The 23,422-nt window shown below is 24.9% G+C and overlaps 2 protein-coding genes across 2 annotated transcripts; one reads left to right on the forward strand and one right to left on the reverse strand.

Annotated features, from left to right (window-relative positions):
* Nucleotides 1-55: 55 nt before the first annotated feature.
* On the reverse strand, nucleotides 56-14,797 carry LOC122859702 (dynein axonemal heavy chain 6). The gene is made up of 36 exons (XM_044163387.1): nucleotides 14,734-14,797; nucleotides 14,506-14,665; nucleotides 14,279-14,420; nucleotides 13,969-14,208; nucleotides 13,638-13,903; nucleotides 13,277-13,460; nucleotides 13,015-13,184; nucleotides 12,542-12,946; nucleotides 12,244-12,475; nucleotides 12,027-12,176; nucleotides 11,136-11,948; nucleotides 10,909-11,055; nucleotides 10,669-10,845; nucleotides 10,178-10,600; nucleotides 9,013-10,098; nucleotides 8,818-8,952; nucleotides 7,952-8,745; nucleotides 7,680-7,891; nucleotides 7,150-7,597; nucleotides 6,594-7,086; nucleotides 6,327-6,517; nucleotides 6,091-6,263; nucleotides 5,835-6,018; nucleotides 5,570-5,741; nucleotides 5,343-5,504; nucleotides 5,090-5,266; nucleotides 4,019-5,002; nucleotides 3,766-3,951; nucleotides 3,149-3,682; nucleotides 2,840-3,073; nucleotides 2,572-2,712; nucleotides 2,309-2,499; nucleotides 896-2,237; nucleotides 592-792; nucleotides 392-509; nucleotides 56-317 (listed from the first exon to the last, which is right to left on the reverse strand). Exons 1-36 carry the CDS (start codon nucleotides 14,795-14,797, stop codon nucleotides 88-90), a joined length of 11,961 nt encoding a protein of 3,986 aa, XP_044019322.1. The 3' UTR covers nucleotides 56-87.
* Nucleotides 14,798-15,737: 940 nt separating this feature from the next.
* On the forward strand, nucleotides 15,738-21,343 carry LOC122858972 (ras-related protein Rab-3). Its single transcript, XM_044162247.1, has 4 exons — nucleotides 15,738-16,061; nucleotides 18,695-18,916; nucleotides 19,175-19,465; nucleotides 19,528-21,343. The coding sequence occupies exons 2-4, from the start codon at nucleotides 18,695-18,697 to the stop codon at nucleotides 19,681-19,683; spliced, it is 669 nt and encodes a 222-aa protein (XP_044018182.1). The 5' UTR covers nucleotides 15,738-16,061; the 3' UTR covers nucleotides 19,684-21,343.
* Nucleotides 21,344-23,422: the final 2,079 nt, after the last annotated feature.

A 23,422-nucleotide genomic window follows, 5' to 3' on the forward strand; every position in this document is an offset into this window, starting at 1 on the left:
TCAAAGAGTTTGTTTTTACTTATTTTAATGTAGTTCTTTTAATGTGATATTTTTTTATTGTCTTGATTTTATGGTGTTTATTATTGATTAATCTGTGACTTGAATAAGAAGAGCTGTACCTTTGAGAATCCAGTATGACTGTTCTCGTGATGATGGTAGTAATATTGGTACAACAAAATTTGTACTGTGTCCAGTTGTTGACAATACACCAGCACGTATTGCTGTTTTATAAAGTGGACATACATATCTTTTATCATTTTCTGGAAGCACCACAACTGGCAGTATATGAACAACTGGTAAACTTGGATTCATCTCACCTAAATTATCAAGTTTTTCATACAACTATTAATATATTTTCAAGAAAGAAAAGTAATAAAAAAGAAGCACATACCCATTGCAGCATCAACAAGTACTGCAGCATTAAAATCCCATCTTGCAGCATCTAAAAATAATCCATGAACAAATACACCATCTTCTGGGCTTGATAAACCTTTATATAATTTTGGATCCTTAAATTGAATAAGAATAAATTTAGCAAAAAAAAATACCAATCACTATCAACAATAAGAGAATTTAAAAATATATAAAAACCTCTTTATTCGTTGAAAAATGAGCAGTTCCAATGTCTTCTTGCCGCAGTACCTTTTTCAACACAGTATAATCAAGTTTAAGATGATCAATTGGAATATTATATTTTCTTGCATATGTCTGAAGTACACCAGTGATAAATCCTTGAGGAAAAGAAAAACCAGAGAACCAAAATGATATTGGCAGCTTATCAATCAACCACATCTAAGCAAAAAAAAAGGTAAATTAATCAATTAATCAATCAACTACAATTATTATTAACAATCAAGGATATATATATATATATAAAATTGAAATAAAAAAAAACCTTGATAAAATCAATTCTCAACTCCAAATCTCTAATCCAACTACCAAGTGTTTTTAATGATGGATAAACATTAACATTGTGCCATAATTTTGGTACCTGATTATTCATCAATGCATTAAATACATATTCAAGTTCATCAGACATAACAACAAAACCTTTTATTGCTCTTTGTAAATTATCCATTGATACATGAATTTTATCAAGAAGTTTATTATATCTATCAACTTCGTGTATCAAAACAATTGTCAATGATGGCAAACGATCAGTTGTGTCTTTTTTATAATGTTCCTTATTACATTTATCATGATCAATTGATATATCAATTTTATCCATAATAATTTGTGCAAGTTCATAAACAATATCTGAACTTGATTTATCATCATTATCTTTATTAATTTTTGGCTGTATATCAATTATTGTATTTAGAATATTTTTTGTTTCATTTAATTGATATGTTATATTTGCATTTTCATGCATACCAAATATTTCTGGTTCTTCAATCAATGGAAATTTATCAACATATTCTTTATATTTATTTATATTATCATAGCCTGGACAATAATATATTCCTGATGATGAATAGCAATAATTATCATCAAGTGTTTTTGGTGATAAATAATTATCAAGTATTGTTTTTAAACATCGCAAATCCCAATTGTCAGTTATTCTTCCACCGTATGTTATTTCACCAGTTGTATAAATTAATGCATTCCAAGGTATAATATTATCATTAGTATTACAAAATAATTTTAAATTTAATAAACAACATTCACGATCATTATCACTAAATTCATAATTTATATTCCAACCAAGTGGACCAAATTTTTTTCTTTCTTGTATTATTGCATGAAAAAAACATACTCCAAATATCATTTTTTGTAAATTTATATTAATTTTATCATTATCATCATATATGCTTGATGGTAAATCATGTAATTCACGTTTAATATTTGCTTTTAATCCTTTTGGTGGTTCATTTGTAACTTTAACAGAATTTTCAAGTATTGCTACGGGAAATGAGGGGCTTGGCATTGAGCTTAAAAATAGACGAAAATTTTTATCAATGCTTTTATTATCTTCAATTATTTCAATGACAATTCGTTCAAGTGATGGCATCCATGATTTTGCTAGATGACAATTTTGTAGATATATCCATCTGCCAGTTTTACAAGCTTCTTTTATTAATTCTTCAGCAATTGGTCCTTGACCTTGACCCAGTGATATTGATGAGTATTTATCTTTATATTCTTTTTCAATTGCAAATTTAACAAATGATGCAAATGGATCAGAGCCTGTACTTAATATAAATATTAATGGTGTTACATTTGACGTATCTGGATAACTGAAAAATAAAAATATTTTATTGATTTTATTTATTTATAATTTTTTAAGATAAATATTATCTTTAGTTACATGTCAGGTAGAGAAACTATTGAAGACTCGACAAATTGTTGACCTAAATTTTTTTTAATATATGCATTTATTCCAAATATTAATTTATCTTCTTTTAAACATTTTATAAGCATTAATTTTTCAATGTCGTCTAAATTTTCATTCCAATTTTTAGTGCTCTTTATATTGTTCTCGGGTATGACGTTGATTATCTTGATAAATTATATAAAATATTTGATAAATTATCTCAGTATCTTATTTAATTTTTTATTTATTATTATTACCTCTTCCAAGTAATCCAGCTTTATATTAATTTGCTTCAATCCATCCTCCAATAGACCATTAAATTTTGGGAAATTTTCATTCAAGTAATTTATTGATTTCCAGGTTGTCTCGCTCAGTGTTGGGTAATCAGGTTTTGATTTCTGTTGAAATATATATTTATTTAATTTTACAGTATATAAATTTTCATTTGGTATTTATTGATTAATTTAAAAATTATTTGTAGCTAATTTATTAATTTATTAGTTTTTTATAAAAAGTATATTTTACCACTTGAATTGGTCCTGGACCGCGGAGAATAAAATTCCATTGAGGATAAGTAATTTTATTTTCATTCAATAGTATCGCAACATTGAACATAAAGCTCAATATAAGTTTATGTTTTTCAAATAGTCCTCTTGATACATTTAAATAAATTGAAAGTGTAATTTTATCATAAAGAATTTGCAAACGTTCATTTATATTTTCACTTTTTTTACTTGTCTCAATGACATTATTAAATAGCTGAAAATAAAATAAAATAAACAATATAATCTATGAAAGGTTTGATAATTTAATATGAAAAAAAAAATGATAAACCTGATTAAAATATTTCAATGAAAATTGATACATTGGATCAATTTCATTGAGACTAGATACAACAAAAAATAATACAGATCCACGAGTTGCAACTGAACGATATTTATCACGTGCTTTAATAATATCCTGTTCAGTTTTTTCTGAATCAATAACTCTGGTTCCAATAATTTTTGACGTTTCTTTACTGTCATTTAAACTTTCAATTAATTCTTCATTATCTAATATATTATCACCAGAATTAAACAACATTGATAATATTTTATCTTCAATAATTAATAATTGTGTTTTATCATAATTTATATTTGCAACTAATTCATCACGCATTATTTCAAGATCTGGTCTTTCAAGTCTAACAACATCAGCTAGTAATTGATCCTCAAGACCACTTGGTGTTACAGTAAAATTAACAATTGTTACTTTGATACATATTTCTGGTAAATAATGAGGATTTCCCAACTTTGTTGTCATATAAAGTTTAAATCCGCTTTCATATTCAATGTCACTATTTCCCAGACGTATCAATGTTTTTCCAGCCTGATAATTTTATAAATTAACAAAAATTAAATTAATTATTTATTTGAAAAAATAAATATTTATATAATAAAAATTTATTTAACCTGGACAAATACTTGTTGAAGTAAAATTGGCTCTAAACTTGGATCTAATACTTCACCAACATTATTCAGCATTATTGGCATTCCAAGTCTAATACAATTTTCCATTATTCTCATTAAATTTGGATTTGTCATTTCACATATTTTAATGCTATTTTCCATTTCCATATTTCTAATCCATCTGTATGCCTAATTAAAATACAAATTTTGAAATATTAAAACAAGTTTGAATGATTTTATTTTTGATATTTATTACTTGTTCTTGTGGATCAATCATCAAAGGCCAACGTCTTGCTTGTGTTACAAATAATGCATTTTCTGCACTGACATCATCTCTTGGAAGACCAAAAAAATTCCATGATTTAATTTTATAAGAATCACCAAGTACACCAATTAAACTAAAATTTGATGTTATATCAATATTTTCGATTCGACATTTATCCAGCCAATTATTTAATAATTCTTGTCTGTATGATTGTGTAAATGCACCAAGATATGCCAATGCACCAGCAGCCAATAATACATCACCAATAAGATTATTTATTAAAATTTTAAAATTTAAAATTGATTTTTTCCAACGTATTTCTTCATCAGCCAGAGCAACAATTAATTTACCAGATCTTTTTAATCTTTTTTCACTTAAACTAATATTTGCTTGTAATTCAGCTAAATTATTAACAGCTAAATTATATTGTTCTTCAAGTTTAATTATTTTTTCTTCAACTTCAAATAATTCCTTTTGTTTTTCACGTAATATATCTTCAATATTATGTAGTTCAATTTGTGCTTCTTTTAATTTTTCTCTTTTTGGCTCAACAATACGATATAATTTTGCATAACCAGATATTGCACGTACCCATATACACATTGATTTACAAACTTTACTTTGTTTAGCAACAATATGTGGTAAAAAATCTGGATTATCAACATATTTTTCAAGATCTTTTAGCAATTTATTTGATATGTTGTCTTTTGGATATGTGACTAAACGTTCGAGAAAATGTCCATCAGATAATACAGATTTTGCTGATGGCCAATCAGTTTTTTCACCAAGAAGTAAACATACAGCTTCCATAACAACACGTACAAGATTTGGAGGATTTTGAAATACTTTTATTTCATTAATGTCATTTTTATTTAATGATTTTAATGCTTTTTCTGCTTCTTGTAAAGCTGGTATTGCTGACTCTAAATCTTTACGTGCTTCTGCTTCAAGTAATGCTGTCTCATTTGCTTTTATCTTTTATTTAAAATTAAAATTTAATACAATTAAAAATTGTTTAACTCTTGTTTTTTAATTTGATAAGTTTAAAATTATTAAATTTACCTTGGCATGTGCCTCGTCAGCCAAGACAACTGTACGAACTTTATCACATTCAACTTTTTGTTTTTGTACGACCTTCATTAATTTTGTAACTTGTTCTGAGCTTATTTTTAATTGTGGTGCTAATTCAATAATATCTTTTTTCATTATTACAACTGTCTCATTTGTCTCATTGAGTTTCTAAATAATAATTAAAAATATACATTAACAAATAAGCCAAAAATTCGAATATAAATTTATCAATTTTTATAAATACATTTAATCCATTTTCAATTTTAGCTCTCATTGTTGTTAGCTCTTTATTTTTACGTTCTAATGTCGATGAATATAATTTTAAAAGTTCTAAATAACTACTGGGAGTTGTGTAATATCGTCTTTTCATTTCAGTAAAATATCTGTGAGTCATATCTTCAACACTCTGTAGAAAAACAATTTTATTATTTTTTAAATTTATTTTTTTTATGAAAATATATATAAAATTACTTGATGCATTAAAACACAAATTGATGCCAAGGATTTAACTTTGTTTGTATTGTCAATAATTAATGGAGCAATACATGTTTCAGCAACTGATAATAATGCATCGTTTGGCCACTTTGTAAACCAATCGATGGTACAGCAATTTACCAACGAAGGAAACATACGACAACGTCGACTAAAATTATATTAAAACGACAATACAAATATCAAATATATTGATTATACATTGTGATTATTATTGAAATAATAACAGCAATAATTTACTAACCGAAATGCATCACCAACTGGACTCATACACAGTACTAAATGCAAATGATTACGTACACGACTTATAAAAAAATCAAATATTTCATCACGATTTTCTTCACTTATTCCAGCATCTTTAGCTGCTGGTCTTGTTGCAATTATAGCTTTTTCTAATTCATCAGCTTCAAATAAATTTGGCACTTCTCCTAATGAATATCCATTAAAAATTAAATATAAAAATAAATCAATAAATTATGCTTTAATTTAAAATAAAATACCAGAATTAAGAGTATTGTTTATATCTTCAAGAAATTCTTCAACAACAATTTGTGTATCAGTAAATAAAAATGTAGCATCTTTAGCATATGCACCTGGGTTTAAATAAAATTCACGTAGATCAATATGCCATGAATTAATATCATATCCACGACAAACTTCAATTTGCGAACATCTTGAAAGAAAAACAACACAAAAATAAATAATAATTTAATTGTCTTTAATGTTAAATACTTACGGATATCCATTTAAATGTGATGCCAGTCGAGTTAAACTTTGTTTACCCATTCCACCAACACCAACCAACAAACCATGACCTCTTTCAGATCTTAATATTCTTGCTAGACGACACAAATGCTGAATTGCATCTGTGAAAAATATTAATTTTATATCTTTATTTGCGACCAGACAAAAGTCATCCAAATAATCCTATAAAATTAAAATGATAATCATTTAATTAAATAAAATATTTTACACATGCTATTTGATGAAAAAAAAATAAAACCTGAAGAATTTCTTTCATTCTAACAACATTTGTTATTTCTTCATAGTATCTTGATTCTTTTGATGCTCCAAAATTCATAAAATCACCAAAATAAAGTATCGGTGGTTCATCAATTGTTTCATCAGTTTGTGCTGGAAGACGAATGACTTCATCACCAAATATTCGATAGCAAGTGCTTGATAATAAACGATAGAAATAATTTTTATCATTTGTATCAATAAGACGATCATGAAATACTCTTAAACATTCATGATAAAATAATCTTGTCATTTGTTTGGCATCACGAGTTGTTGATGGTTCAACTTGCATTATACCTTGTATGCATTTTGATAAATCACGTAAATTAAATACATAATGACTTTTTTCAGGTGTTGGCAAAAGATCATCAGATATTTTATCATATATTTCAACAGTTGCATTGACAATTTTATCACAAATATTTATGACACCTTGTGAAAATTCATTGAATGACAAAAAACCTTGTAAAATTGATCTGTAAAATTTATAATTAATATTAATTTCAATAATAGTTAATTTAAATAATTTTATAATTTACCTGAATATTGATTTTAATGATGATTCTGTTGCCATTGGTACAACAAGCATACCAAAATGACGTGTAAATCTTGGACTAAGTGGATTTCTTCCACCTCCAGGTGGTGCACATGCAGCAACTAATACAATATTTTCAATATCTTTCCAATAAAGTTTTTCACGATCATAAAAACCTTGAAAATCTAACACTTGTCGTAACAATTCAATTGGTGGTTGTGATCCATATGTATCATAACGTGGCATATTAACATCATCAACAAATATACATATTTTTTTACCAATTGGTGCACCAAGTAATGTACGTTTTTTTTTTTCAAGTTTAAGCTCTAATATTTCTTGAGTTCTTTTACTACTTGTTTGAGCTGAAAAATTAAAATTTGCCGGGATCCATGTTCCAGTTTCACGTAATGAATTTAATACAACTTTGACTATAACTGTTTTTCCAACACCTTGAATATAAAATAAATAAAATAAATAAAATAATAAAAAATAAAAATGTTAATAAATATTAATTAGTATATTTTTATATACCAGTTTCACCAGTAACAAATACTGGTTTTTTTGCATCAATCATTTTACTAATAATATATCCATATCTAACAGTATCAATTGTTGGAACAAGAATTTCAAAAAATGGTTTATCACCATCATAAATAAATGGTGGCATTAGTTTGAGCCATAAATCCATTCGTTGATTAATAACATTTATATAAAAATTCCATAAATCACCGGATGCTGGTAACCTTGAAGAACGATTTAATTTAATTAAAAAAAAATGATTATTGATGATTAAATTAATTTACCTGGCATCAGTATTATCAGCAAATTGATTATTGATAAATAATTCAAATGCTTCACGTGATGTGTCAATAATATTTCCTCCAATACCCCAAATATATGAGAATATAAATGCTTGAACAATAAAGGTTCTCATTCTTGTTTTATCCAGTGTTTTATCAAATGCACCTTTTTCTTTAAATATACTCTCCAATAAACTACAAACCATATTGACTTTACTAATATCAACTTGTCCAATAGCATGATCACAATATTTTTTAAAAAATAACAATCCATCTTGTATGTAATTATCAAAAAGTTGATGAATTAACAATTTCGCTTCTTTATTTGGTAAAATATTGGCAATTTTATTTATCCAAGTTTTAACGTATGGCATCCAACCAAGTTCTGATGGATCAACATAAACCATTCCACATCTTGATACTGTTGCTGGTGATGCTTGTGCTAAATCCATAACTTCAAATATCATTTTAACATATGGCGTAAATTTTATTCTCTCAGAATTTGCTAAACATAACATTTTATTGTCATCAAGAACAGTATTCATATTTTCAATCCATAAAGCATCAACTGGACCATCACAGATCACCCATTGATGATCATCATTATTAACTGAACACACTGTACGTATTATTGAACCCAATAAACCGTCTCGCCATTCATTTGACATTAAATCAATTTCACCGTATAATTCACCCATTGTCACTGCTTTTGGATTTAATGTATACATATTTACATTTTTATTATATACACCAGGTTCTTCCATTTCATTTAATTTAATATAAGTTTCACTTAGTGTCTAGAATAATTTATAAATTATTTAATATTTTTTGTATCTTTTTTTTTTTGAATAATTTTATATTTATCTCACATGAAGAAGAGTTGTTTTTCCAGCTCCAGTTGGTCCAACAAGCATCACACCATGTCTAACTTGCATTGTTTCATGCAATTGAATTATTTTTTTAATTGATGATTTTTCTGGTTGTAATAATTTATCCTCCATTACCTAAAATACATAGACAATTAAATTTCTAAATTAAAGCATTTATTTATTTATAAATTTTACCTTGATAATTGTATCTTGAAAAATTCCATAATCATCATCTGGTAAAACTGTATTAGGAAATAAATCAGCTAAAATACCAACAAAAAGTTCAGCATCATCAGCTAAAAATTTTGGTAAATTACTATTACGTAGTGCACATATCAATACAACATCTTCACTTTTATCTGGATTATTTCTTTTTAAACTACCAGCCATAACAAGAACACTTTTAACAGCTCTCATACCAAAATCATAATGATCTTGTTGTGATAATTGTTCACTACATAATGTATACATAAGTGTCATTTTAATTGATAATTTTTTAGATGTTTCAAAACCTTCAGAGTATAATGTAACTTCAGCAATGAGTTTATAATCAGGTACCATCATTGATATTGGTCTAAATAATGATTTAAGATTATCTGGTAATTCAGTACGTCCAGCATAACCAGGATTCATTGTTATAAATGTTGCACATGACATAACAAGTTTAATAAAACGTCCTTCAAATAAAAATTTTTTTAATTTAGATATTTTTGCATTTTTAATTGTTATTAATTGTTGTGCAATAACAGATAATACTTCAATATCAATACGATTAAATTCATCAAAACAACACCATGCACCAGATGTTGCTAGACCAGAAAAAAATCTACCCATCATTTTAAAATCAAGACCTTCGGAACAATTAAATACAACACATTGTATTGCAAGTGCTTTTGCTAAATCTTTTGTTGTTTCTGTTTTACCAGTACCAGCTGGACCAGCTGGTGCACCACCAAGATCAAGTTGTAGTGCACCCATTAAGCATAAATAACATTTATCAGTTAGTGGTGTTATAACGAGCCTTTTTTGTGCACCAAGATACTCATAGCCATATAAATATTCAGCGTTACTCATACGTGCTAAACAATTATTCATATTATCATCCCAATAATAACGTAAATTTTTTGTCCATTCAAATGATTGACTTGATGATACTTTTGAATTTACCAATGATGTTATAATATCTCTTGCATGTACATCAATTGTTATTAAATTTATTATAACATCACGTTCTAATGCTGGTAGTTCTTGTCGTACCATTGCAGCAAGTTCATTTAAATCCTATTAATTGATTTTGAAATTTTAATTTTGAAATTGTTGTTTATTGGAAAAATAAAATTTAATATTATTTTTTACTTACTGAATAACATTTTTGTTCAAATGAACGCATTGAATTTTCAATATTTTTACTTTCAAAAATTATATGAACATTTTTTGACCAAAATATTTGTGATACTGTTAAAACAATTTGTGATGGATGAGATGATAAAAATTTATTTCTACCTCTTTTTTTAAGATCTAATATTGCTAATTTCATTTTTTTTTTTAATGAAATAAACATTGATTCTTCAACTTTTCCCAGCCAATTTTCAACATTTCCTTTTGCTTTTATATCACCAACAAGGATAACTCGTTCACCTTCTGGTGATAACATTGCTAAAATATCTGTTGTCAATATTGGCTCTTTGCCAATTGAATTATTGGATTTTGTTGCAAATTCTAAACGATAAATTGCATCAAAACATTTTTGTAAATGTTTTTGTACTGCATGAGGATTTTTTGTCTATGAGATAAAAAAAAAAAAAAATGTTTATTTGTATATAATGTAATTTCATAAAAATGAAAAATTACTTGTGCAAGAATTTCAAGAAGTTCATCATTTGAAAGAAAGAAAAATCTTGGAAATGCAATACGTTTTGTTTCAAGATATGCCTCAAGACATTTTGTAATTTCATCAAGATTTTTATTATTTTTTTCTAGCTGTTCCAAGAGACCCGATTGTGTCCCGGCAACCATTGCCAAAGGCATCTATATAATATTCATCATTTAATTATTTCATTTAATTATTCAACAAAAAAAAAATAATAAAACCTTTGCAGTTTTTCTCATAATATCCTTCCAAGATTTATCAACTGTGGTAAAAAGATTTGCTTCATCTGATAATTGCCGTTGAATATCTGGAGCAGAAAATATTGCCTCAAGATACATCCATTGTTGTTGACAATACTGCCAAGCTTCCTATTTAAAATAAGTAATATAAAAAAATACAATATAAAATAAAACAATAAAGAAATAAACAAAGAAGAAATATTTTTTACAAGTGTTTGTGAAAATAAATCCAATTGTTTTGACCATTCATCCAATCGTGGTTTAATAGGTGCTACGTGACGAGATGCACCAATTGTTTGTATGTTGATATTACTTTCATCTAGGGCTCCTTGAATTTCTTCCAAACTACCAAGTATAAATACATCTTTTGAATTTTTATGTGGTATTATAATAAATTCAAGATTTTTCCAAATATCTTGTACTTTATTGAGCATTGATTCAAGATTTGCTTCTGATGTTGCTGAACCAGATATTTCTAATAATTCATCATAGTATAAAAATGCATCAATATCATCAAAAAATTGTAATGTTAACTTTACTATATCTGGTTGATAATTATAATTTAATAGCTTTTCAATTTTAATCCAATGACGAGTTTTTAAATTTGAATTACGTAAATAACTTATAACTGGTAATTTATCACGTATTATTTCAACGTCTTCTTTTAGCTTTGGTAATACATTATTAATTGGTAAACCTTTTTCAAGTTGTATTATATTTTTTAAATATTTATTTGTTATATTTGTTATTTCATCAACATTTAGAGTATTAAAATCAGCAGTGTACCAATCAACAATAAAATCAGCCCATGATATTTTACTGTCCCACAGTAATTTTCTTAGTTTAACTTCATTTGTAACATGTGATAAAATTTCTAAACGTGATATTTCAAGTTTTAAACGTTTTTGATGTGATTGAAATTCTTCAAGTTTATTTGTACATATTTTAAGTGTGTCTGTATATTCATCAAGAGTTTCTAGACATTCATAAGTATCACTTTCAATATCCAAAAGCCAAGGTTCCTTAACAATAGAAATAATAATATTTAATTTAATTAAAACTATAAAACAAAAATTTGTATATTCAAAAATTATATTTACAACTATTTTGTCATTTATTCGTGAAACTATTTCAGTTAATTTTTTAATTTCAATTTCTATATTTATATTAAATTTTTCAACAAGTGTTTCTCTGTCTTCTAGACGTCTATCAACAGCTCTTCGCAGACTCGACAACTGGGCACTTATACTCTGAAAAAAATAAACAAAAAAATAATCAAGTTTAATTTTATTTTTGTTTTTTAATAAATAAATTTACCAAGTAACGATCAATATCCTCGTCAGAAACAGGAATTCCATATTCATCAATAACATCATAAATTTCTTTGACGTAATCCAATTGGTGCTCCAAGGTATCAGCATATTGTTGTGCTTTATCAACATATTTTAAAAATTCAAAGTATTCATCAGCTGTTGTTGGATCACTCTCAAGATAACTTTTAGCTTCTTGTGTTTTTTTTAGCAACTCATCAGCTTTTGATTTTCCAGTTCTATTAGAAATGCAAAAAACATTTATTTCATTTTCATTTGTATAAATTTATATAAATTTTAATTACCCAGGTACAACAGTTACAAGAATTTTTTTTTTATTTAACGTTGCTGATAATGCCTTGGTTTTGAATCTATCAGTTTTTAAATTAAATATACCAATTGATTTAACATCAACAACATTGTTTATACAATCAATTTCATTTTTATATTTTTCACATAATTCTTTAATTAAATTACAATTTTTATTTTGACGTATTATATTATCATCAAACATAATATTATCCATATAAAATTTTTCAATGTTTAAATAATTACTCAAATATTTATGAATAATTATAAAATTTTTTTTAAATATAATATTTATTTTATTTATTAAATTTTCAATTATTGTACTTTGTTTTATTATATCATTGACATTGGGTGGTTCACCAGATAATTTATTTTTCAAAATTTTATGATTTATTATTGGCCTAAAAATAAATAAACATAAATATTATTTTATAAATAAATTTTGTATTTTTTTATATGTATATTTTACTTTGTGAAACATTGAAAATGTGAATCTGTTAAAAGTGGTTTTATTTTGATGATTGTTTCAGTCCAAATTGTTTGAATTGTCGACATGACAAAATTGAATACATTTTCCAGTGGATCTATTGTGATGACACCATCAGCTGATATAATCATATCAACTAAAAAATAAGGCTCCTATTTTTTATACAAAAGTTAAAAAAACAAATGGCCCATTAAATTAAAAACAAATAATATAAAATGAATATTAATTTAGAACAAATCAATACTTTGTAGGGAGAGTCAGTAGGTCGTGAATTTTCAATTTCAGTATTGACTAAAGTACAATCCATCTCTTCATCAACAGACAAAAAATCAGTATGTATTTTTAATACTTTAAAAAATTGAATATATGTTTTTTCTAATAAATCATGCATCATGTTGACAGTAACATAATCAATCAAGTGAATAAAACTAGAATGCCATTCAAAAAGAAAAAAAAATAAATAATCATACTCAATCAATTGAATAAAGCTAAAACTAAATTAAAGTAAAAAAAAAAAATACACAATCAGATAAGTAAAATTGAATTTAAAATATAAAAAGTATGTTAATAATAAAATGGAGTGTTGAATTTTTAAATAAACTCACTTTGATAAACGATGACATTTTTCTCTTTTATTAGCCTGTTCAATGAAACTCATTTTGAGGGTACTATTACTATTATTATTTGGTAAAGATATTTTGTTTGAAAATTCACCAAGTTTACCATAAATTGTTTGGGAAAATGTAATATTTGAATCATCGATTGTATATCCTGCCTCAAATAAAGACTCAAGACACGCCTTATAAATAATTTCTACAATAATTATTCGTAAATTGTCTAATTTTTTTTTAACATTTTCCAATTTAATAAACTAAATGGAAAATTAATTTATTATTATTTTTAAATTTTTTATATTGAATAATTAATATGTGTTACCTGTAATTCGACAAATTCAAATAGTGTCATGTTTTGAATAATACTAGAATCGAAAAATGATTCATCAAAAAAATTGCAAAACATGTGATTAATTTTTAAAATTGAATTTCCAATGATATTATCACAGATAAATAAATTTTTGCCAATATAATTTTTGGCCTTGTTGAATTTTTTAATTTTTATATATTTTTTTAGATAATATAGAGCTTTCCAAAGTGGATAGTTTGAAAAAAATTTTATCTGTAAGAAATACAGTCCAATATAAAGTAGAAAAATAATTTTTAATTTTTAGATTTATAAATTAGATTACCTTCATAAGCTTAAGATAGAAAATGTACTCTCTTTTCCACCGGCAAAGTGGTGTAAATGTTACGGAGTTTTGAGCATATTGAGTCACACCACTTGAACTTATCGTCATGTATGTGCGACCAACATCTTTGTACGATACTATCCTGTTAATTTAACAAGTCAAAAAAAAAAAAAAAAATATATTTGAGCGGACAACTCGTTTAAGTATTGATAAAATTGACAACTTACTTGAGTGCATAAGGCGTGAAATATTTTGAGGAACGTTCGACAGAATAAATCATGTACTTAAAACTTGCATTTGGATTTTTTGAAAAATCTTCAATAAGCTCCATTTGATCAACAATTTCTGGAGGATTTGAGTCATTATATTCCTTTGGCTTGACTTCAACTTTAATTTAAAAAGCAATTAATTTTTTTTTTGAAAAATATCACGTAGATTTATTTTTTAATAATTACTTTTTCGTATTTTTAGTTTATTTCTACTGACATGGGGAAAATTATTATCAGTTTTTTTAAACATTTTGTGTTTTTGACATAACCACGTTACTCATGTCAATTAAGCCACAATAAAAGGAGATTCTTTTTTTTTTTTTTAAGACTTCATATGTTTAATTATACCTTGTAAATAATTTTTTTCTTCAAAAGGAATACATCATTTATTTGTTAAACAATTTTTAATTACAAAAGGATAATTATTTTAGATTTAATATTTATTTTTAATTCATCCGCTCTGAAATTTAAATATAATTTTGATAAATTTGATTTTTCAATTAAATATACAAGAGTGGAAATATTTGTTGGTGATTTGTTTGCGTGTTTGCTGAAAATTAAATATACCAACTTTATAATCGAATTTCGTAGAATTTTTCTTCTGACATTATAACAGTTAAATAAAACTATTCCATAAATTTCAGAGCTTAAAATCATATGCTTCACTCATGCGACAGTTGCTTCATCATGATTACCAAAAGACAAATTCCCAAGACAATAATTAAAATTTAAATAATAAATTAATAATTCATCCAATTAGCCAATTATTTTCTACAGTTCAATCTATCATTCAAAAAATCAATTAAACTCTTCCATCTTCTCTCCAGAAAATTTTCTCAATTACCTAATAAAAAAAAAAAAAAGAAAAAAAACTATTTAAAAATAAAAATATGAAAATAATCAACAAGTTGGTTGGTAATTCAAGAGTGACGTATCATATGTACCTATCGAAATGATAAAATACATTTTCGAAATTACAAATGAAATAAAAAACAATTAAAAAACAAAAAGAAAAAAAAGAAATAAAACAATATATTTTATTTTCTTTCCAATAATATTAGAATTTTTTTCATTTTTTTCATTTTCATCAGGCAATATATATTATATACTTTTTAACAGTGATAATAAAAAATACGCAAGCGCAAAAAGGCAAGCTCACGATTGGATACAGGCGGGAGTCTCTTCGAAATAGTCGATATTTTAGCTGTATTGTATTGTACAACAGTGGTGTGCGACGACGCTTTAACATCGAGGCCAGTTCATTCGACATTTTAATCGTGAATAAAACGTGATAATACAAGAAAAAAAAAAGTTTAAAAAAAAAATTGTGATTTTTTTTTTAATTTTCATTTTAAATAATTAATTTAACGTAAATGTTTATTATTATATTTTTATAGTGATTATCAAGTGTTCAAATAATACCATAAAATCTGCCAATAAATATTGACTTCAAAGTGTCGAAATTATCAAGTGTATTAATTGTTAAATAAATAGTCCAAAAAACAACCCTCTAGGTATGATTAATTTTCCTTAAAAAGTGTTAAAAAAATAATTATTATAAATAAATAATTAAATCTGTTAATTTTAAAAATAATAATTTTAATTTAAAAAAAAAAAAAAGCTATTAATTTAAAGCTAGAGTATAAATGTCTTTTTTAATTTGCCAATGAGTGCGCTTGACGTTGTCTACGTCACTCACATCACCAACGTCATAGGCCCTCTTCAACATCTGGAATAAGGGAGGAAAAAAAATAAATGATATTTGCATATATATTATTCGTCTTAATTAGCCTCTGAGTAAAAAAGAATTAACTAAAATGAAAAATGCCTCGCAAGATCAGGATGAGAATTTTCTTGCCCAGCCTTTACATTGATTTTTTTTTCTAAAACCACACCATTGAATTTTGTATATAATATTGAACATTTCGTCTCAAGGTTTTATATTTTTCTATGTACACACTTACACATAGCTACCCTTAAATTTTATTTTTATTTTTATTTTATCAATTCAGAGCAGCATGTATAATTATTTTTATTTTTACCTACTTTCTCGTAATATCATGCACACATTAATTTCTATGCGATAGCAATATTCGTATTTTGTTTCCGTTAGTATATAATATATGATTGTGTGGATGTATGCCCTCGTTGATATATACATACTATTCGTCTTTCCCCTCAACGATTTCCCGTCATTTATATCCTTGGTTATATAAAAACTTAAACCACCTTGATATTGTCCTTGAATGTGGGTCAAATTCACGGTGATCGTTGTGCCCCTATTTCATGTTCAAATAAAAAAAAAATACAACAAATAACAACAACAATATATAAATAAAAAAAAAAAACTATAAATGTTGCACTGAGATGATAAAAAAATAAAAGAGCGATTTTTATCGACTCAATTCATCGTGAAACATAAAAGTAATCGATTAATCTGGGTGGAGAAAATAGATAGACTAGTTTATTCTCTACAATTTTTTTTTTTTTTTTTTAACATTAATATTTTTTTTTACAAATTGACCTATTTCATGATTATTATTATTATTGTTTTTATCTCTCGAATTTATGTTAGTAAATAAAATTATAAAGAAAAAAAAAAAAGTAACAATTATTTACTTTTTTTTTTTTTTCGAGAAAATTAATTAAAAATAAAGTTTAATTATGAGGATCAATAAAAAGTTTGAATGTAATTTTATGGGAATATATTTTTTATATCGGGCAGTATGTCACGAGGGTGGGTACAAGTATTGTTACTCATGTCAAAAGTCAGGGGCCATTTGACGAAGGGATGAAAAAGGAATCTTACAGGCTCTCAACTCGACCTCGGTATTGCACAGTAGATTTTTTTTTCTTTATTTTTATTATCAACAGTTGAATTGATCAATTTTCTTTTCTTTATCATCAATCATGTTTGCATGGTTACTCTGTATTTTTTTATACTAATAGTTTGTTAATTAACAAGTTTAAAAAATTAAAAAAAAATATTTATTTTTTATCAATAGAAATGTTTTATAAATTAATTTTATTTTTAGGTAAATATAATTTGTTTATAGATAAAATTCGGGTATGAAAAAATAGATATAGATATTTGAATTTTGTGTAGATGTAGGTATTAAATGTGACAATGTTTATTGATTATGTCTGAGAGTATTCTCGTATCGACATATGGCAATCTAAAATCTTTGGAATTTGATAGTTAAATTTGCATATGTGAGAGAGGATGTATGTATTATTTATTTACGAGGCAACTTGACCATCAAAAAACGTCATTTAATTGCTTGGCATTCAAATGATTAATATTGTTTGATCATATGCATGCCTATACTTCAATGTCATGTCGTCTAATACTTTGACGTTTTTCTTCAATACGTATTTTCTTTTTTTTTTTTATTTATTTATTTCATTTATTATTGTTATTTTTTTTTATCACGTGACCAGTCTAATTGTTGCCACGATGAAAAAAAAATTAAACAGTCTAGTTCAGCCGATAACACTCAAGCTGGTCTTGATATAAAAAAAAATATAAAAATACTAAAAAAAAAAAAATTATTATATTTTATAATTTATTTTCATTTTCTTTTCACTGTTAAATTGTTATTTTGATAGCGTTGTTCCGTATTGAATATTTCGAAAATATATATTCCGAAAAATATTTTATTTTAATAGTCAAAGTATTTAAAAAAAAATTTTTTTCTTAGTTAAGAATAATATGACTAAAATAATAATAAAACACGTAAATTAATTGAAAATTAATTGAAAAAAAATTCGTTTAAAGTATTATATTATAAATAAATAATTATTTGTTTAATTAAATTAAAAAAAATATATTTTTTATTGTTAATTTTTGGTATTTTTATTAATTTCTAAAGATTAATGTGGTTTAGAAAATCAATTAATAATAGAAGTGATAGCATGAGGGATTCCGGACTCGGATTGCGAACAAGAATGGCACGAATGATGTCAATTGTTGAGATAACATCATCAAATAATAATTTGGTATCGATTAAATCGATTATAATAATATTAAAAATATAAACTTTCAATTTCTTCATCAATAAAATAAATATAAAATAATAAATTTATTTTTTTTGTTTATAATCATGTAAATTGATTAATATTATTTATAATTTTTAATTTTTTACAGATGGCGGGACAAGATCCAAAATGGCAAAAGGATGCCGCGGATCAAAATTTTGATTACATGTTTAAATTATTAATAATTGGTAATTCATCAGTAGGTAAAACATCATTTTTATTTCGTTATGCTGATGATTCATTTACATCAGCATTTGTATCAACTGTTGGAATTGATTTTAAAGTCAAAACTGTATTTCGTCATGATAAAAGAGTCAAACTTCAAATATGGGTCAGTATTAGATATATATTAAATTAAACAAAATAATTTCAATAAATAATTTACATCTACAAAAAAAGAGCGATAGAAAAAAAAATCTCCAATAAAAATAAAAGAAAAAAGTCTCTTACAATTTGTAAAATCAATAGAACAAGTGTATATTTAAATTTAAAATTCAATTTAACTGTATAGATTGAATAAATGATTAAATATTTAATTGAAAGATGAAATTAATATGAAATTTAAAAATGTTTTAAATTAAAAATATAGGATACAGCTGGTCAAGAAAGATACCGTACAATTACCACAGCTTATTACAGAGGTGCTATGGGTTTTATTCTCATGTATGATATAACAAATGAGGAATCATTTAATTCAGTACAAGATTGGATAACACAGATAAAAACCTACTCTTGGGATAATGCTCAGGTTATACTTGTTGGTAACAAGTGTGATATGGAAGATGAGCGAGTAATTAGTTTTGAAAGAGGTAAACAATTGGCTGAACAATTGGGTGTACAATTTTTCGAAACATCTGCCAAGGAAAATATCAATGTTAAGGTAAATAAAATATCAAAATAATATATTATTTAGTAGCTTTATTATATTTTTAAATTTTACAGGCGGTATTTGAACAACTTGTTGATATAATATGCGATAAAATGAGTGAATCACTTGACAATGATCCAAATTTAATGGCTGGTGGTGCTGGAGCAGCAAAAGGTCAACGGCTTACTGATCAACCAACAAATCCATCAACAACAAATTGCAATTGCTAAGATGCCCCAACAGTTTAATCACTATTTACAAAAAATTAATGAAATTAAATTATATTGTCCTCGACAAGCATTCATATTAACCATGAAAATCGAATATGAAATATACAAATTACAACATCATGAATAGAGAGAAGAAAAATTATTATAAAAAAAAAAAAAAAAAAAACAATTCACATGGAAATGATGAATTTACATAAAGTACATAAAACACATACATAAAAAAATTAACACATTTGAAAAAAAGTATACATGTTCTGCGTATGACTTGATAAAAAAAAAATACTAATAAAAATCTGCCTGATTAGGATAGAAACTCTCTCTCTTTCTCTCTTGCTGGGGCAAATATATATTTTAATTAAATTATTTATATTGTTTATTTTTTTGGTGATAAAGAAATATAAATTACATTACAATAAATAATTGTTGATATTTTAATTTAATTATTATTTATTAATTTATTTTTGCCAGCACAAGTAGGCGCATTTATAAAAATTAATAATCACCATCAAGTTAATAACATGTAATACTGTGAATGGCAAAACAAAATATTCTAGAAATATTTAAACAAAATAATAATAATAATATTAAACAGAAAAAAAATGTTAATTTAATAAATTTAATAAATACGATCAATGACCACGAAAATAAAACGGACTTATCATTAGCATTTAATTATTTAAATATTGAAATAAAAAAAAATAAAGAAATGATTATTTATTGGGCTTTTTCGATACATTGTATTATTATTTAAACAGCTATTATTTAATTAACAATTACAAATAACAATAATAATAATTGCTGTTAATTTTAAATGAAAAATAAAAAATAAAAAAATGATAATAACAGTGTGGAAATAATTTAATAGTCAATTGAAATATATCATGATAATTAACAAAAAATAATATAAAAAAAAAAATATAAATTCATTACAAAAACAAATATTAATTATATATATTGGTATTATTTGATTTAACTGCGAGTTTATTTATTTGAAAAATTGCCCTCTGTACATAATATATATTATTATTGATTCCGTAATGAATGTATATGCGTTAAATAATCCGTGTGATTTTATGGGTTCTATAAAAAATGCTTAATTGCATAAACCTAACGCAAAAAGCTCGCACCACTTTTAATTTTTAATTTGAAAATATGATATTGAAAAAATATGTACAATTTTATTTTTATCATTGAGTGATAATAATAATTGAAAAAAAATAATAAATATTGTGAAATATTTTTTTTGTTATTATTCAAAACTCACTGAATGTTCGAAAAAATTAAAATTTATTTAATATACATTGTAGATTTGTTTTGAAAAATTTAATTTGTGGTCGAGCATTTGTATGTATGTATTGTAATGTATGTAACTATTATGCCTAATGTTATTCTATGACAAAAATAAATAAATAATAATGATGTACTACAAGAAAAAAGAAAAAAAAAAAAAATGATAATACATAAATATAAAAAGCATAAAATAAATAATTAATTAATTAAGTAAAAAATGAATTAACTTTATAAACGTCGATCGTTTATTTGAAGGTAAAATGTTCATGAATGTAGTTAAAAAATAAAGTTGATGTTGCCACCTGGACAATATATTTCTGCAAAAAAAAAAACATAAAAAATAAAAATATATATATATGAAAAATCTTGGTATAAAAATGAAGTTATAATTAGGTGAAAAATAAAAGAATATATATATCGAAAAATATTATCAAAAAATGTAAGAAAAAAAAAAAAAGAATGAAAATTTAGCAGACATGTAATTGCCGTATGTATGACCTCATTCAAAATGGAGTAAAGTTATAATTTACAAAAAAAAAAAAAAATATATTTCAAAAAGCCTTTTTTTTAGTTTATCTTCAAACCAGACCAATAGATGAAAAAAAAAAAACTTAGTTAGGGAGCAAAAGTTATTACTGATATTTTTTTTTCATCAATAGTTTTGAAAGGTATACCAATATTTTTCTGTATGGAATCGAGAAATATTTTTCTACTGAAATGCAAACTTTTCCAATTAAATTTACATCAAGCTTTTCACAGGAGTATTTGAAATTTTTATTTTTCAGACAGAAGATCATGGATTTCAACAGACGTTATACCAATTATTTTTATATTTATTTCAATTTGATAGACTATCCAAATTATGTTTCGTTGCTGCATTGACGGTACACTCAATGGAATTAATTATAATAAAAAAAAATTACTTATTATCACCAGCAGGACAATTGAAAGGATCAGCACCATGTTGATGTATTTTTTTAAATTAAATTAATAAAAACTCTGGTATGTTAGGAATAAACAATGATGGTAAAAGATAAAGAAATTTCTTTTGACTGAAGGTATAGACTGCCAGCAAAAATTTTATCCAGCGATTGTATAGATAGATGAAATCCTAAATAGAATTCTATTTGTACATCAAATTTTTTTGTTAATTTATTATAAATCATAATTAACTTTGGTAAGTTTCAGCTTGTAAAAAATGTTATTGACATTTAAATTTCATAAAAAAAACAAATTGAAAAAATTATTATTAAAACATGCGTTGATTTTTACGTAGACATTTTTACAAATTTATATTATATATAAACAGTAGGGAGCAATGTTCTCAAACATGAAATTGTAATTTGTGGTCACGTTAGAGTTCGTGTAACATATAACGTGCATAACTCGAATAATTTTTTGAGTGTGAAGCCAGCCAAGTTGTACCACAGACGGAATAAATTCATGAGCAAGAAAAGCAGAAAAAAAAAACAAATATAGGGTGGAAAATAAAATTCATATGAATAAAAGAATTTTGATACGTTCAGCATGAGAAGAAGTTGGGGAATTGTCTATCCTTGTTCATCAAGACAGATTGACTTGTAACTCAAAATAGAAACAAATAGACGGCCGAAAACAGCCAAAGTCGAGGACAAATTCAATTGTCTCATGCACTCTCATGCAACTTTGACAAGGAACAACAAATATTTGACAAAAAAATAAAAAGCAATTTTTTAAAAAACTTTTCAAGGTAAAATCCTTATTTTCTATTTTTTCCAATTGACTTTTATGTTTATCAAAAATGTCAGCTGCTAGAATTTTTCAAAAAACTAACGTTCATTTGACATTTCGAATGTAAATAAAATTTATAAATTCAAATGGAAAATAAATAAATGAAAATTCCAAAGATAAATAAACATAAAAATAAAAATTCTAAATTTTTTATTTGAATTTCTAACAAATATAAATCTGCTGATTTTTATTTTTAAAATTAACAACTTTATTGGACAATTTTCATGCTTACATTCAGCTTTAAAATTTGTAAAATATACTTGAAATGATAAAAAATATCTCCGTCAAATTAAAAAGTAAAAAGTATAATTTTTTATAATAAAAAAAAAATCAATTAACCAGTGCCTAATTTATATTTCATGAAGCTAATTTTCTTAAATTAATTTGACCTGTAAATTTGTCATATTTTATTCTTTTAATGTTCAAAAAATTATTGGATCAATGTCAAATAGATTTTTAATTTTTACCTGGGATTATTTATTAATAACAATAGCAATAACTTGCAGCAATTGCCTTTGAATAGTCTTGTTAAAAAAAAAATTAATAGCTCAGTTTATTTGAGAACCAATTGTTTCTTTCTTCAATTTTTTTTCTGTCATGTATATTATTTTTCCAGTGGTGACATTAATTTTGTTTTTTATGAATTTTTTTTTTACACAACGAGAGCGATGAGCTACAA

This window comes from Aphidius gifuensis, linkage group LG6 (genome assembly GCF_014905175.1).
Source record: "Aphidius gifuensis isolate YNYX2018 linkage group LG6, ASM1490517v1, whole genome shotgun sequence".
NCBI lineage: Eukaryota > Metazoa > Arthropoda > Insecta > Hymenoptera > Braconidae > Aphidius > Aphidius gifuensis.

Bases quoted from the DNA above. Each gene is read 5' to 3' on its own strand.
- LOC122859702 (XM_044163387.1), bottom strand. From the start codon at position 14,797: ATGTTTAAAAAAACTGATAATAATTTTCCCCATGTCAGTAGAAATAAA. The intron at 14,209-14,278 runs GTAATCTAATTT...TATTTCTTACAG, and splicing joins TCTATCTTAAGCTTATGAAG to ATAAAATTTTTTTCAAACTA. The intron at 5,505-5,569 runs GTAATTTTATAT...GTTTTTCTACAG, and splicing joins TTTGTGTTTTAATGCATCAA to AGTGTTGAAGATATGACTCA.
- LOC122858972 (XM_044162247.1), top strand. From the start codon at position 18,695: ATGGCGGGACAAGATCCAAAATGGCAAAAGGATGCCGCGGATCAAAAT. The intron at 18,917-19,174 runs GTCAGTATTAGA...TTAAAAATATAG, and splicing joins GAGTCAAACTTCAAATATGG to GATACAGCTGGTCAAGAAAG. The intron at 19,466-19,527 runs GTAAATAAAATA...TAAATTTTACAG, and splicing joins AGGAAAATATCAATGTTAAG to GCGGTATTTGAACAACTTGT.